Source organism: Salvia splendens, chromosome 3, assembly GCF_004379255.2.
Source record: "Salvia splendens isolate huo1 chromosome 3, SspV2, whole genome shotgun sequence".
In the NCBI taxonomy this organism is placed as follows: Eukaryota; Viridiplantae; Streptophyta; class Magnoliopsida; order Lamiales; family Lamiaceae; genus Salvia; species Salvia splendens.
In genome coordinates this window covers 13,717,488-13,732,311 of record NC_056034.1, presented here as the reverse complement: position 1 = coordinate 13,732,311, position 14,824 = coordinate 13,717,488, and the positions used below count along the sequence as shown (strand labels likewise).

The window sequence follows — 14,824 nt, the reverse complement described above, 5'->3', positions numbered from 1 at the left end:
TGTAGTGTATATAATTCCTGCAATTACATAACCAATGAAAGTTAATCAAATCTAAGACCGCAGAATAAAGTTTCATCATAAGAAGAAACCAATTAATATCGTTTATCAAAAATTAAGTGACAAATGCAATGGAAATTGAAAATAACATAGTGAGTGAGTAGATTTATAGCTATATATTTATAGTCTAAGAAAAAGAATGAGGATATTGTTCTTAAACCTTTCAATTGCTCCACTATAAATTTAATGCTAAAAAATTCTTTTTAATAGCGTAAAAGTTGACATTAATTTTGATTTGGCCTTCAAATTAAATTGAATACATTAATTTCCATTAGCATTTATGGGATGAATTAAACGGTTTCAATTGTATACATGAATGATAAGAATACATTAATATTCAACTTTTCAAGTTGTAAAATTTAAGATTCCACCGCAATTATGTAGTTAAATATTTTGCTTTACAAATCTAATGCCTCAAATATAAGCGACAGTTAATAAGCGGAAGTTACAAAACGAATAAAATGATGGCAAGGATTACAAATCTAATGTTTCAATCATAAGTGACAATTAACATAATTATTTATAAATTTTGACAGTTGCTACGTTTTGAATTAGTGTAAGTACAAAGGCTAAATTTATTTTAAAACTTTATGACTGACAGTTACAAAATTTGGTAACCAAATATTCAGATTTATTGCAAATCTTGCTTAAACTTTATAAAAATTCATATTTATACTCAGAACTCATAAATATTGAAATTAAGGCATAAACTCGCTTTTTATATATGTATAGATATTGTAATTAGTAAATTGTTGGGGGATTTGATTTTGAATTTGTGTGGATGTCTGGATGATGTAGTATATATAATTGTGCTGATACATAAAGATGGTTTTCATAATTTCATTATCATCTTTGGTCCTCTTCGTGATTATATATATTTAATTTTGGTCCCCTCAGTATTAATTTTATACTACCAAATAATTTGTGTTGTCACATAACTTTCGTTATTTCATTATTTGATATATCCACGACTTTAAGTTTTATTCACATGATGACAAATATTTGAAATAGACAGGGGATGGTCCAACAAATTTGAGATTGCAGTAATTATTTTCTGGTTTGTATCAAATAAGATAAGTATGTGTGGTCTTCGATTTTTGTGGGCCATTAATTGATTAATTATACGATCAAGTTTCGATTGATGTTAAAATTTACAATTAATCGTGTATGATGCTGATCGAGTGAAGGTACAGTTTCATATTTTTGTACTTATATAGATATGATGCAATTGACGGTCGATCAACTCTAATTGTGGCCTTGTTTAAGTAAACCTATATATGTATTACTATTATATTACAACTTGTATTAAGTAGAAGATTTCTTAATCTATGTAGTGGCGGATTTAGAATATACTTTTGGAGGGGACGATCGAAATGAATAGTAAGTGGTCGAATAATAAGGAAATAAGGATCTTTTTTTTTTACTATAAGGGGTAAAAATGAAACTCTAAAAATTAAATTATAAAAAATTTAAACCGATGTTGCTTGATGTCTTCTTCTTTTGCCAAATTAATTATGCATATCGGAGCGGCCATAGCGTTTTCCACCAATGCTAAAGAAAAATTGGGTCTTGTGTGTGATTTAGGAATTCTTTATCTATAGATTATTATACATTTCATAAAAACAAAATTGTGGTTAATATTATGAAACATACACAAGATTTATTTTCTATTATATCGTTGTTAGGTTTATTCATTTATTACAAACTTCATAAATTATGATAATATACTATATATATCGAATCTTTTAAAATGATATAAAATGAGAGATATAATGGGAGAGCGTCAGACTGAAGATCTGAGGTCACTGTTCGATCCACGTTCACCCCATTTTTGGGCATTAATTAATAATTCCACTACTTCTGCTAGGATTTTCTTAATATTATTTTCAGTAATTGTGGACAAAACCTTCATTTAAAATCAGAATAATGTGAATTTAAAATCAATTTGAAGTTTGTAACTGAATTTTTTTCTGCGTAATTAATTAGTATGTGATACTATATTTTATAAAAAAAGTTGGATTGACATGTAAAATTATAATGATTAAAGTTTAAAACTTAAAACACTTTTATGAATAAATCGATTTTGTTTTTCATTTCTTTCTTTTCTCTTTTGGTTTATTTTCTTTTTAAAATTTCGGTTTCACTTCTTCATTTCATGGAAAAAGAATTTAACTTTTATTTTCCTTTTTTCGTGATTTCAGATTTTGTTGTTGCATATTATGGGAATAATATATAATGGCATCATTAAGTGTGGGCTTAAACAGATTTGAAATCCCTTTTATTTTTACTTTTACAAATGGGATTGCTTTCACTACCAAAAGAGGTAACTCACAGAAATCATGGTATTTAAGTGAAAGGGATCAAAATTTATGCAAAGTATCCACAGTGTGTATAGTGTATACCACTCTCCATGGGCTCACATAACTTTACAAGAGAGTAAGGGGTCCAGTTACATATACAATAGAACCTTTACAATCAGTCTCAAATGCGGTTGTAAAATCAGCAACAACTCTAAACGTAAATTTAATGAAGTTTTTTTTTACCATAATGGTCCGGTGATGGGGTCGATCTATCCCTCACCTCGTTGCGTAACTAAAGCAGTTGAATAAAGTATAAGCTCACTAAGAAAAATCAGACCAAATATAGATGAGTTATCTATCCTATCCTACCATCCTACCAAACATAATAGTTATTCTTTTTAGCCAATGTAATAAATTGTGCTACTTATAAGAGCATCTCCAATAGCGGCGAACACACCGGCTCGCCGATTTTTGGCGCTCGCCGAACTATTGCTGCCGGCGAGCGCCAAATCAGCTAGAAAACGGCGAGCGCACGCCGATTCCCGAGCGCTCGCCTATCGGCTGACCGCTATTGAAGGCTCCCGATCGGCGAGCGGAAATTTTAATTTTTTTTTATTTAATGTTTTTTTTATGAAACTCATTCTTGGTTGTTTCTCTTTTATAGAGACATCCGTGAATGTTTTATGTTCCACTTTCGATGTAGGACAAACTCATTTTTGGTTGTTTCTCTTTTATAGATACATCCTTGAATGTTTTATGTTCCACTTTCGATGTGAGACAAACTCATTCTTGGTTGTTTCTCTTTTATAGAGACATCCTTGAATGTTTTATGTTCCACTTTCGATGTGGGACAAACTCATTCTTGGTTGTTTCTCTTTTATAGAGACATCCTTGAATGTTTTATGTTCCACTTTCGATGTGGGACAAACTCATTCTTGGTTGTTTCTCTTTCATAGAGACATCCTTTAATGTTCCACTTTCGATGTGGGACAAAATCATTCTTGGTTGTTTCTCTTTTATAGAGACATCCTTTAATGTTTTATGTTCCACTTTCGATGTGGGACAAACTCATTAATGAGGATGTTGTAATGTTATTTTAATTTTAATGAAGTGTGTTTTTTTAATTAATGTACTTTTTAAAATTTTAATATTATTATTGAATTTTCCCGTATCTGTGTCGTAAATTTAATTCCGTATTTTTTGTGATTGTTAATTATTTGTTTTTTATAATTTTGTTTGTTGTGGGAGGCTATGGCTGGGCTATTGCTTGTCCAGTTGCTTGTGCTGATGATGTGGCATGAGGAGTTTTTAGTGCTGATGATGTGGTAGGAGGAGTTTGTGACTGGGCTATGGCTGGCCGATTCTTATTGTGGATGCTCTAAGAGCATCCACAATGGCTTTCGCCCAGCAATAGCCCAGCCATAGCCCAGCCAGAAACTCCTCCTGCCACATCATCAGCACTAAAAATCCTCCTGCCACATCATCAGGACAAACAAATAGCCTACCAATAGCCTAGCCACATCACTCAAAATTATATAAAACAAATAATTGATAATCACACAAATTACGGAATTAAATTTACGACACAGATACGTGAAAATTCAATAATAACATTAAAATTAAAAAAAGTACATTAATTAAAAAAGCACACTTCATTAAAATTAAAATAACATTACAACATCCTCAGTAATGAGTTTGTCCCACATCGAAAGTAGAACATAAAACATTCAAGGATGTCTCTATAAAAGAGAAACAACCAAGAATGAGTTTGTCCCACATCGAAAGTGGAACATAAAACATTCAATGATGTCTCTATAAAAGCGAAACAACCAAGAATGAGTTTGTCCCACATCGAAAGTGGAACATAAAACATTCAAGGATGTCTCTATAAAAGCGAAACAACCAAGAATGAGTTTGTCCCACATCGAAAGTGGAACATAAAATATTCAAGGATGTCTCTATAAAAGAGAAACGACCAAGAATGAGTTTGTCCCACATCGAAAGTTGAACATAAAATATTTAAGGATGTCTCTATAAAATAGAAACAACCAAGAATGAGTTTGTCCCACATCGAAAGTGGAACATAAAACATTCAAGGATGTCTCTATAAAAGAGAAACGACCAAGAATGAGTTTGTCCCACATCGAAAGTGGAACATAAAACATTCAAGGATGTCTCTATAAAACAGAAACGACCAAGAATGAGTTTGTCCCACATCGAAAGTGGAACATAAAACATTCAAGAATGTGTCTATAAAAGAGAAACGACCAAGAATGAGTTTGTCCCACATCAAAAGTGGAACATAAAACATTCACGGATGTCTCTATAAAAGAGAAACAACCAAGAATGAGTTTCATAAAAAAAACATTAAATAAAAAAAATTTAAAATTTCCGCTTGCCCAGCGCTCAATGGCGGCGAGCGGACCGGCGAGCGCATCGCCCAGCGCTCTCGAATCGGCGTGCGCTCCCCGATTTTTTCGCCGAAATGGCGCTCGCCGGTTACAATGGTTCGGCGAGCGAACCGGCGAGCGCCGGAGATCGGCTAGCCGGTCCGCTCGCCGCCATTGTGGATGCTCTTTGTTCACATTGCTAGATATATATAATAAATGTGAATCCCGCGAGTTTTCCAAATCTTCGCTCTAATCATTATTCTGGAAAGTATTTTCTTTTTTGGAGACCAATGTGACCCAAATATATAAATAAGCCCAATCATTTTTGGAGAATCATCAGTTCCTAACCCATCAACTTGTATTCATAATACTAATACTGATACTACTACTATGTTCTTCTATTCATAATACTAATACGAGGTAAATCGCTTATTAATTTATATACCAACTGAGTTCCATTTCATCGCCATATTCGATTATAAATGAAAACCTTCAAAGCTCTACTTTTTCATCAGCATTAGTCCACGCGAACATGTCCACCACGTACGCATCAAACGCCATGACCGGATACTCAATCTGCCCTATCGAAGGCAAATCCGGATGATCCGTCCTCTCATAAGCCAACACACGGGCCGCCTCCTTCATCACGGGCATCCACCACCAGTAGTTCTGCTCTTGCTGCTCGTCTATAGGCAGATCCGGTGATGGCGAAATCCTCTCTATGATACTGTCCACATCAAGATCCTTAAACTTCTCCGAAGCACCAAGAAGACCACTGTTACGAATGCATCCACACCAACCCCATTGGACGTGAGTGTAGCAGGGGAAACGGCTGGCGAGCAGTTGACGGAAGCGCCAGCCGAGGACGAGGAGCGAGCACCAGCCGAGAACGAGGAGAGAGCCGAGGACGAGGAGCGAGCACCAGCCGAGAACGAGGAGAGAGCAGAGAGAGACGCGGAGCCGAGCAGGAGCTTGAGGCCAAGGGATCGGTTGAAACCTCCCAACCGATTCCTTTGATTAGTTAGAGTCTTTTGGTCATTTAATTATTTTTGTTATTTAATTATTTTTGGTAATTAGTTAGTCATTATGTAATTAACGTTTTTATTATTTTCCGTCGGGTTTTCTTTGTTGGTTCTTTCCCGATGTAGTTAGGATAGGTCGAACCAACCCTAGGGTCCATAGATTATAAATAGGGCTCTTCATTGTTCCGAAAATCTTATGAAGGAAGAATATTATTTTGCCCAAGAAATTGCGTAATACTTTGAACCTTTGTATTCTGCCGACGAAGAGTGAATCTTCGCGCCAGATTTTGTTTCAGCCGCCGATCTTCTTGTTGAAGACGCCGGAACGAGTGTTACTTGGTGGAATTGGTCAGGATATTCACGTTAAGAGCAGGAGCATCTTAACAAGTGGTGCTTTCATCCCGTACTCATGGATGTGTTGGACGTCAACAACCCGTCTCGCCCGCCGCTGACAGGGGGCAACGCGACGGAATTGGGAATCGGCTCATCTCGCCGCCAATCTGGGGTTGTGATTCGGGAGAACGCGGGTCAGCCGCAGGAGCAGGCGCGCGGGGTTAATCGTGAAGGGGACGTCGACCCTTTCAAACTAGGGTTTGATCGAATTATGTCTCGTTTCAATCAATTGGAGATGCGTATGGATAATTCTGATCGTCGGATGGATAATATGGAGGGTCGACCCATACAGGAGGATGATCTCTCGGTTGAGGAGTCCGATTCCGACGATCGCGAGTATCGTTCTTATCGCGATACGTACGGCCAGCCCAAGGATTGTAAACCTAGACGTCAGGCAGGTTATCGCGGAGGGCGACCGCCACGGGGCGGGCGAAAGGACGTGTATAGAGGGCGTGATTCTTATCGACGAGAGGAGGGAGCATCGCCCGATACACGCCCGCGGCGCACGACAAGTTGGGACCGGCCCTCTGCGCGCCTGAAAGGGGGCCCTACTCGCCGCCCAACGGTGTGGGACAGTCCCCGACATCGGGAGCAGGGTGCTTGGAGACATGGAGGTGATGACAACACGGGCGTCACTATGCGGGCACCGCACTTCGACGGCTCAAATGCGACGAATTGGATATCACGCGTCGAATATTACTTTAATCACAAACTGATGCCCGAGGAGGACAGGCTACATTACACAGTTATGTTATTCGAACCTCCGGCGGCAGAATGGATTTTTAACTATCAGAAGAACAATCCCTACGTTACTTGGCCCGAATTTTTGGAGGACGTACGTCATCGCTTTGATCCTCAGAGTTTCAAGAATTATACGGGGTCCCCTTGCGAAATTGGTACAAACGGGCTCTGTTACTGAATATCACAACACCTTTGAGAGGTATTTGGACAGAGTCCAAGGTCTTTCGGACGAGGCATTGATCCCAATCTTTATTGAGGGTTTGAAACAACCGCTCCAGGAGACGGTGGAGTTGCAACAACCGCAATCACTAGCCGAGGCAATGGCGCTGGCGCTGCGGTTGGGAGCAAGTCAGGAGCAGCGCGCGCAGCAGGCTGCTGCAACCCAGAAGCGGCAGTGGCAGAACAGGGACTCCCGGCTCGCTGCGGGGGCCCCGACGACCAGCTCCGCCCCACCACCGACTGGGGCGCCATCGACCAACACTCGCTTTGCTCCAGTCAGGGTTTCGCTGGCTGAAAAATCGGAGAGATCGAGGAAGGGGTTGTGTTGGCATTGCCCCGAGAAATATACCCCGGGACATGTGTGTGCGGTGAAATTGTTGTGTTATGTCGGGGAGGAGGATGACGAGGATACACGACCGGATACCGAGTGTCAATTACAGGATGATCATGTTATCACGGCAGACCTATCTCACCTGCATTCGTTGAATGGGAACAGCCGGTCTAGGCCATTTAGGGTAACAGGAAACATTGGATCAACGGAGGTGGGCGTACTTATTGATACAGGGAGCACCCACGACTTCCTGCACCCGCGAATTGCGGAGCGCCTCCAGCTCGCTTTGACACCTATTCGACCCTTTCGGGTATACGTAGGAAACGGAGCCTCGTTATTATGTGCCCACGTGTCTCGTCGCACGAAGTTGACTATACAAGGTGCTCAGTTTTTGGTGGATTTGCACATTCTGGAAGTGCATGGAGCGGATGTGATCCTAGGGATGGACTGGCTCGAATCACTTGGCAAAATCTCGGCGGATTTTGTTGGGAAAACCCTGGAGTTCCGACGGGGAGAAGATGCGATCGTGTTGAAGGGGGATAGACCGGGACCGCAGCAGCTGTCCTTGAATTCATTGATGATGCTGGCAGCTCACTCTCCATCACACGAATTTTATGAGATTGTGCCCTTCGATTCCGAACCGGGGACAGGCGAGTTGTTATCCGTCGAACCGTGTTTTCCACCTGATCTACCGCCACAGTTTAGAGCAGTATTGGAAGCTCATCAGCAGGTGTTCGCGTTGCCAGTAGGGATGCCCCCTAAGCGAGCTTTCGATCATAAAATCCATTTGCTCCCCAACACCAAACCAATTAACGTGCGACCATACCGTTACCCTTACTTTCAGAAGAACGAAATCGAGCGTCAGGTTCAGGAGATGTTAGAACAAGGGATAATACAGAAAAGCCAGAGCCCTTTCTCGTCTCCAGTATTGTTGATTCGGAAGAAGGATGGTTCTTTCAGGTTTTGCATAGATTATCGTGCCCTGAACTCGGCGACTATTCCGGACCACTTCCCGATCCCGACCGCGGATGAACTATTCGATGAGCTAGGTGCGGCCAAGTTCTTTACGAAGTTGGACTTACGTTCGGGATATCACCAAATTCGGATGAACGGCGAGGATATTTTTAAGACTGCATTCCGCACCCATGATGGGCATTTTGAATTCCTGGTCATGCCTTTCGGACTGACGAACGCGCCGTCCACGTTTCAGGCAGCCATGAACGGAATATTTCAGCCCTTACTCCGAAAATTCGTCATCGTGTTCTTCGACGATATTTTGATATACAGTCCGTCTCTGGAGGCCCATTGCGAACACTTGTCCGAGGTTCTATCCTTACTACAGTCCCATCAGTTCTTCGTAAAGTTGACGAAGTGCGTGTTCTGCAGCACTACTGTCGAGTACTTAGGCCATCTCATTACGGAGGGCCTCTTGAAGGCGGATCCGGCGAAATTGGAGGCTATGACCGCTTGGCCTACCCCGCGGTCGGTCAGGCAGTTACGTGGATTTTTGGGGTTGACCGGGTATTATCGCCGCTTCGTCGCGAACTACGCCATGATTGCAGCTCCCCTTACTGATCTTTTAAAAAAGGAAGCCTTCGAGTGGGATGCCGGGGCAGCGGACGCCTTCGAAGCTCTCAAGTTAGCTATGACGTCGGCGCCGGTGTTGAGTCTGCCCGATTTCTCGAAGCCATTTTGTATTGAAACGGATGCCTCCGATGTCGGCATTGGGGCAGTGCTCATACAGGATGCTCATCCGATCGCCTTCTTCAGCAGGAAATTGGGGCCCCGTCGACGAGCTGCTTCCACTTATCACAAGGAGTTATTTGCTATTGTGGAAGCCGTCCAAAAATGGCGCCAGTACTTGTTGGGGAGGGAGTTTGTAATTCGTTCCGATCAAAAGAGTTTGAAGGAACTGTTCCAACAAGTTGTTCACACGCCGGATCAGCAAATGTATGTCCGGAAGTTGATGGGGTATAAGTTTAAAATTGAGTACAAGAAGGGGATATCGAACAAGGCGGCTGACGCTCTGTCGCGTCGTGAGGATGGGGTCACACCACCGGGTGAACCGGAGGCTTCTTTAGATGAAGATGCTGTCGCGGGAGCGGCGCTGTTGACGGCTGTGGCCCATCCCCTACCGCGCTTGCTGGAGGTACTTCGCTCCGAGACAGCATCCTTTCGCGATTTGGTGGAGCTGGCGGCGAAAATAAAAAAAGGCGAGGCCCCAACGCACCTTTCATATACAGATGGTCTGATCTACTTTGGCCGCCGGGTCCTTGTCAGCCCGTCATCGGCCATGAAGAGGTTGCTGTTAAAGGAACACCATTGTACCCCACTCGCAGGCCACCCCGGTCATGAGCGTACGTTCCGTTTGTTAGCTGCGGGGTTCTACTGGCCCAAAATGCGGAAAGAAGTGCGGGATTTTGTAGACGCGTGTGTCGTCTGTCAATCTACGAAGTATTCAACCCAGAAACCGGCCGGCCTGCTACAACCGCTCCCGGTCCCGTCGCAGGTTTGGGACGATGTCTCCATGGACTTCATAACGGGTCTGCCGCAATCCCGGGGATATACGACCATTATGGTTGTGGTGGATAGGTTGTCCAAATATGCTCACTTTGCCGCTTTACCCACTCGGTTTGACGCCCTGCGCGTGGCGCATCTCTTCGTCAATACAGTGGTCCGTCATCACGGATTTCCAAGGACTTTAGTGTCGGATCGGGACCCGGTTTTCTTGAATTCCGTGTGGGAAGGAATCTTGCGACTTAGCGGCATGAAGTTGCACTTCTCGACGGCCTATCATCCGCAATCCGACGGCCAGACGGAGAGTCGGAATAAGGGACTAGAGCAGTACCTCCGCGCATTCACCGCGGATCGCCCCTCGACGTGGTCGAACTTCCTACCTTGGGCCGAATTGGCGCTGAATTGTTTTCATCATGAGGGTCTCGGGATGTCACCATTCCGTGCTCTGTATGGCCGAGAGCCGCCACCCTTGATTGCTGCTCCCCCGTCGGCCAAAACCCCTCCAAACGTGGCAGATTTGATTAAGGAACGGGGTGCGCTCTTGGTGGAGTTACGCCGGAACCTTCAGAGGGCACAACAACGGATGAGAGCGTCGGCTAATAAACATCGCCGCCACATTGAGTTCGAAGTGGGGGATTTCGTGTGGCTGAAACTGCAGCCGTATCGTCAGCACTCGGTGGCAAAACCGGTTTCGGCTAAGTTGGCGAAGAGATTTTATGGACCTTTTGAGATTCTGCAGAAGATAGGTCCGGTGGCGTACAAGCTGCGTCTTCCCGAGGGGAGTCGGGTGCATAATGTTTTCCATGTTAGCTTGTTGCGCGCTTTCGTGGCGGGGGATGAAGTGGTTCCTCTGCCCGACAAGTTCAGCGGGGTCAGACCCATTGCTCATCCGGTGGCCATTTTGGAGTCTCGGATTATGTGGCATGAGGGAAAGGCGGTCGAGCACGTGTTGGTGCGTTGGTCGGATGGAACGGACTCACCCTCGTGGGAGCCGCTGACGGAAGTCCGCAAGCGATTTCCAGATCTCCCCCTTGAGGACAAGGGTGCTGCTAAGGAGGGGGGAGTTGTTACGAATGCATCCACACCAACCCCATTGGACGTGAGTGTAGCAGGGGAAACGGCTGGCGAGCAGTTGACGGAAGCGCCAGCCGAGGACGAGGAGCGAGCACCAGCCGAGAACGAGGCCGAGAACGAGGAGAGAGCCGAGGACGAGGAGCGAGCACCAGCCGAGAACGAGGAGAGAGCAGAGAGAGACGCGGAGCCGAGCAGGAGCTTGAGGCCAAGGGATCGGTTGAAACCTCCCAACCGATTCCTTTGATTAGTTAGAGTCTTTTGGTCATTTAATTATTTTTGTTATTTAATTATTTTTGGTAATTAGTTAGTCATTATGTAATTAACGTTTTTATTATTTTCCGTCGGGTTTTCTTTGTTGGTTCTTTCCCGATGTAGTTAGGATAGGTCGAACCAACCCTAGGGTCCATAGATTATAAATAGGGCTCTTCATTGTTCCGAAAATCTTATGAAGGAAGAATATTATTTTGCCCAAGAAATTGCGTAATACTTTGAACCTTTGTATTCTGCCGACGAAGAGTGAATCTTCGCGCCAGATTTTGTTTCAGCCGCCGATCTTCTTGTTGAAGACGCCGGAACGAGTGTTACTTGGTGGAATTGGTCAGGATATTCACGTTAAGAGCAGGAGCATCTTAACAACCACAAGCCCCCTTCGCCCCCTCCACCATAAAATGGCTGATGGCGTCCCCGATCCTGATCATAAAAGCCGGGGTCCGGAGATACGCCTCGATCATTTTCTCCTGGAGTGTCTTGAGGAACGCTTGGCCAATTGGTCATCAGGATATGCCGACGACAGAGCTTGATCCCTACGCCCCTCCCAATCACCTTCCCCTCCTCCCGCCCTTGGCCGTAGGCTTGAATCCTCACCCTCTCTAGCACCTCCGTGTGATTGGCTCGTTCCTTTTCCAACGTAGTCGACAATGCCCTGATTTCAGCCCCGGCCATGTGCAAAGCTGTCGCGGCAGAGACGAGATCTTTGTCCTTGGAAAGGGTGCACTGGTTCTGTTGCTCAAGACGAGATTTTAGCTCCTTGATCTCGTCCTTTAGGCTCTTGTACTCCTCCGCGCGTTCATACAGCACTTCCGAGGCCACGGTGGTCTACAAGAAGCAATGATGAAAGTAAGAGAAATGTTAAGGGCCGGCATAGTTTCCTAGTTTTGCCAATAAAAAGATCCTCAAATGCTCGTAACATAGTGTCATATCAAGGCAAGCAAACCAAACGAGAAAAACCGAAGGAAATGTTAATTACCTTCATCCGGCAACCACATACCATGTCTTTTAGCTTGGAGGAGGGTAGTTTCCTCAACTCCGCCAAATCCTCGTCTCGAGGAATGGTCTCCCAGAAGGCCGTGCATTGTGCATCCGATAACCTTAAGGCATGGCCAGAGAAGATACTACTAAAGGGCTTGTTAAGAGCCACCGGCTGCAGGTGTGACGGCCTTTTTCCTTGGTGAGCAGAGGACTGCCTCTCAACAGATATCACCAATGACCTCTTTTGGCCAGAGACGGCCTTCTTCCTCTCCGAGTGTCACTCCTCCCGAATGGCGGAGGGAGAAGTCTTCACCCAACATGAGCTCAGGCGCTCGAGGACCAGGTGACTCGTTTGACAAATCCACCAGTTCAAGATCCTTGGTGAGAGGAGTGAGAGGAGGAAGAGGCTGCAGTTCAGCGTGGGCAAGCCGCCGTTCATCAGCAAGGATCTTTTGCCAAGACATTGCTGAAAATAAAAGCAAAAGATGAAAGTGTTATTGACACCTAAATACAGCAAATACACCAAAATTATGCATGTTAATAATTCCCACATTCAACTCTGCAAGAAAGCAAACAGAGACATTGATGATAAGAAAGTAAAGCATAAAAGGCTATTCCCATCCAAAAAGAAAGCAAGCATAAAAGGCTATTCCCACCCAAATTAAACAGAATTTGGAATGCATTTGCATTCGGATTACCCATATCGACAGACCAGCTATGGTTCACGAAGAGGCCATGATAGATGAGAGCGTTCTCATCTGTGACAACACGAAGCAAACAGAGATGCTTCTCATCAAAAGAGGCGTTAATGGCAGCCAGAACTGACCATTCATGCTTACTAAGATTATCTACACTTGGAGTATGTATCTCCCTGAGATTCACATGCCACCGAACCTTGCGAAACGGCCAGCCATGGCCGCTCAGAGGCCTGACGAAGAAGTAATTCTTCATCCAGCCGCTACCAACCCCGGGGATTTGGCCGTAGAAATGGGCGGGGCTTTCCGATTTTGTCTTGAAGCAGTAGAATTCGCCGATGACTTTGACGCCGTGGCAGATGTGGAAGAGGTGAGAGGTGTCGTCGAGGCCGTGCTCTCTGAGGAGAATGTGGAAGAAGAGAGCTTGGCGAATGGAGGAAGGATGGAGCTGATTTATCGGAATTTGGTAGAGACGAGACAGATCTGAGAGAAAGGGGCAGATTGGGAAACGGAGGGCGGCGTCGATTTGTTTCTGCCAGAATACCATGGCGGGAGGCTCTGCATCGGAAGGCCTATCGTCGGAGCTAGGGCATTCTATGTGAAATTGAGGAGGATTTCGCATCTGTGATGTGAGTTTTTCCAGATCTATGGCGGTTTTCTCAAACGATTGTTCTTCACCACGCATGATCCTAGGGTTTTGATGGCTAGTTTTTACGAGCTATGATGAAATTGAGAGAAGGGGTGAGAAATGATACCTGAAATTTCTCGAGAAGTAGAGAGAGAAAGTGAGAAACGATGCCTAGAAATTTCCGAGAAACGGTACCTTGAATTTTTGGAGAAGTCGAGAGAGAAACGGAGTGGAAAAGCTCTCGTTGGAGGAGAAATGCTGACGAAATCGGAGGTTTTGGGTTTTGCAGAAAATGGTATGGTGAGAAGATGGGCGAAAGATGAGTTGGAGGGAGGGAAACTACAGCAATCCAATCAGTAGCGAACACGTGTAGGGGTGGGATTAAGAATCCATCCTGATGGTAATATGAACGACTCAGATTAAAAGGTTGGTCATGCATGAGGGCATTAGCAATGGGGCGCCCTAAGGCGCGCCCTATGGCGCGCCACGTCAGCAGTTTTATCCTCCTACCTCCCCACCTGCAGTGGGGCGCCCTAAGGCGCGCCCTAAGGCGCGCCCTATGGCGCGCCACATCATCATTTTATTTATTTGTTTAATTGATTTAAATGTTTTCAACTAACAATTAATAACGAGTAAATAAAAAGGTCGAAATAACAAACGGGGACACATTAATAAAAAAAGAAGTTACACCGTTCAACTTACAAAAAAAAAAACTAAGTCGGTGCAATTCCCAACTTCCGACGCAGTTCATCTATCAATGCCCGGAGGTATTCGGCTTCGTCGGGGTCGGTACACTTCTTGAGGGCCTTGTGCGTCTCCAACAACGTCCTCGCCATCGACGCTGTCGCCAACGACGAATACACTTCGGCTGCCTGGGGCGGGAGCATTTCCGGGAGCGGAGGTGGGGTTGCAGCGGTCGAGGATGAGGTCGCGGCCGCCTTCCCTTTGGCCTTCGCAGCCTTGACGCCGGGAGGACGTCGGGAGGACATCGGTGTGCCGGAACCGCTGTCGTCCACGTACAACCGGTTGAGGTCAACCGGTTGATTGCCGCTGCCGCTGCTCGTGTAACCACCAACTTCGGTGGTCTTCATCCTCTTTGGCGCACTAGTGTGCAGAATTCCACCTTGGAATTTCTGCTTGTCCCTCAAAAGCGTCCAGATGGCCTCGTGCTTGAACTCGCCGAACATCGACCGGTACGACAATATCGCT

General features: G+C 44.7%; 1 protein-coding gene across 1 annotated transcript; it reads right to left on the bottom strand.

Moving 5' to 3' along the window:
• Window positions 1-12,000: 12,000 nt before the first annotated feature.
• Window positions 12,001-13,881, bottom strand: LOC121795082. The gene is made up of 4 exons (XM_042193518.1): window positions 13,811-13,881; window positions 12,991-13,705; window positions 12,291-12,758; window positions 12,001-12,139 (listed from the first exon to the last, which is right to left on the bottom strand). Exons 2-3 carry the CDS (start codon window positions 13,670-13,672, stop codon window positions 12,511-12,513), a joined length of 930 nt encoding a protein of 309 aa, XP_042049452.1. The 5' UTR covers window positions 13,673-13,705; window positions 13,811-13,881; the 3' UTR covers window positions 12,001-12,139; window positions 12,291-12,510.
• Between the last annotated feature and the right edge of the window lie 943 nt (window positions 13,882-14,824).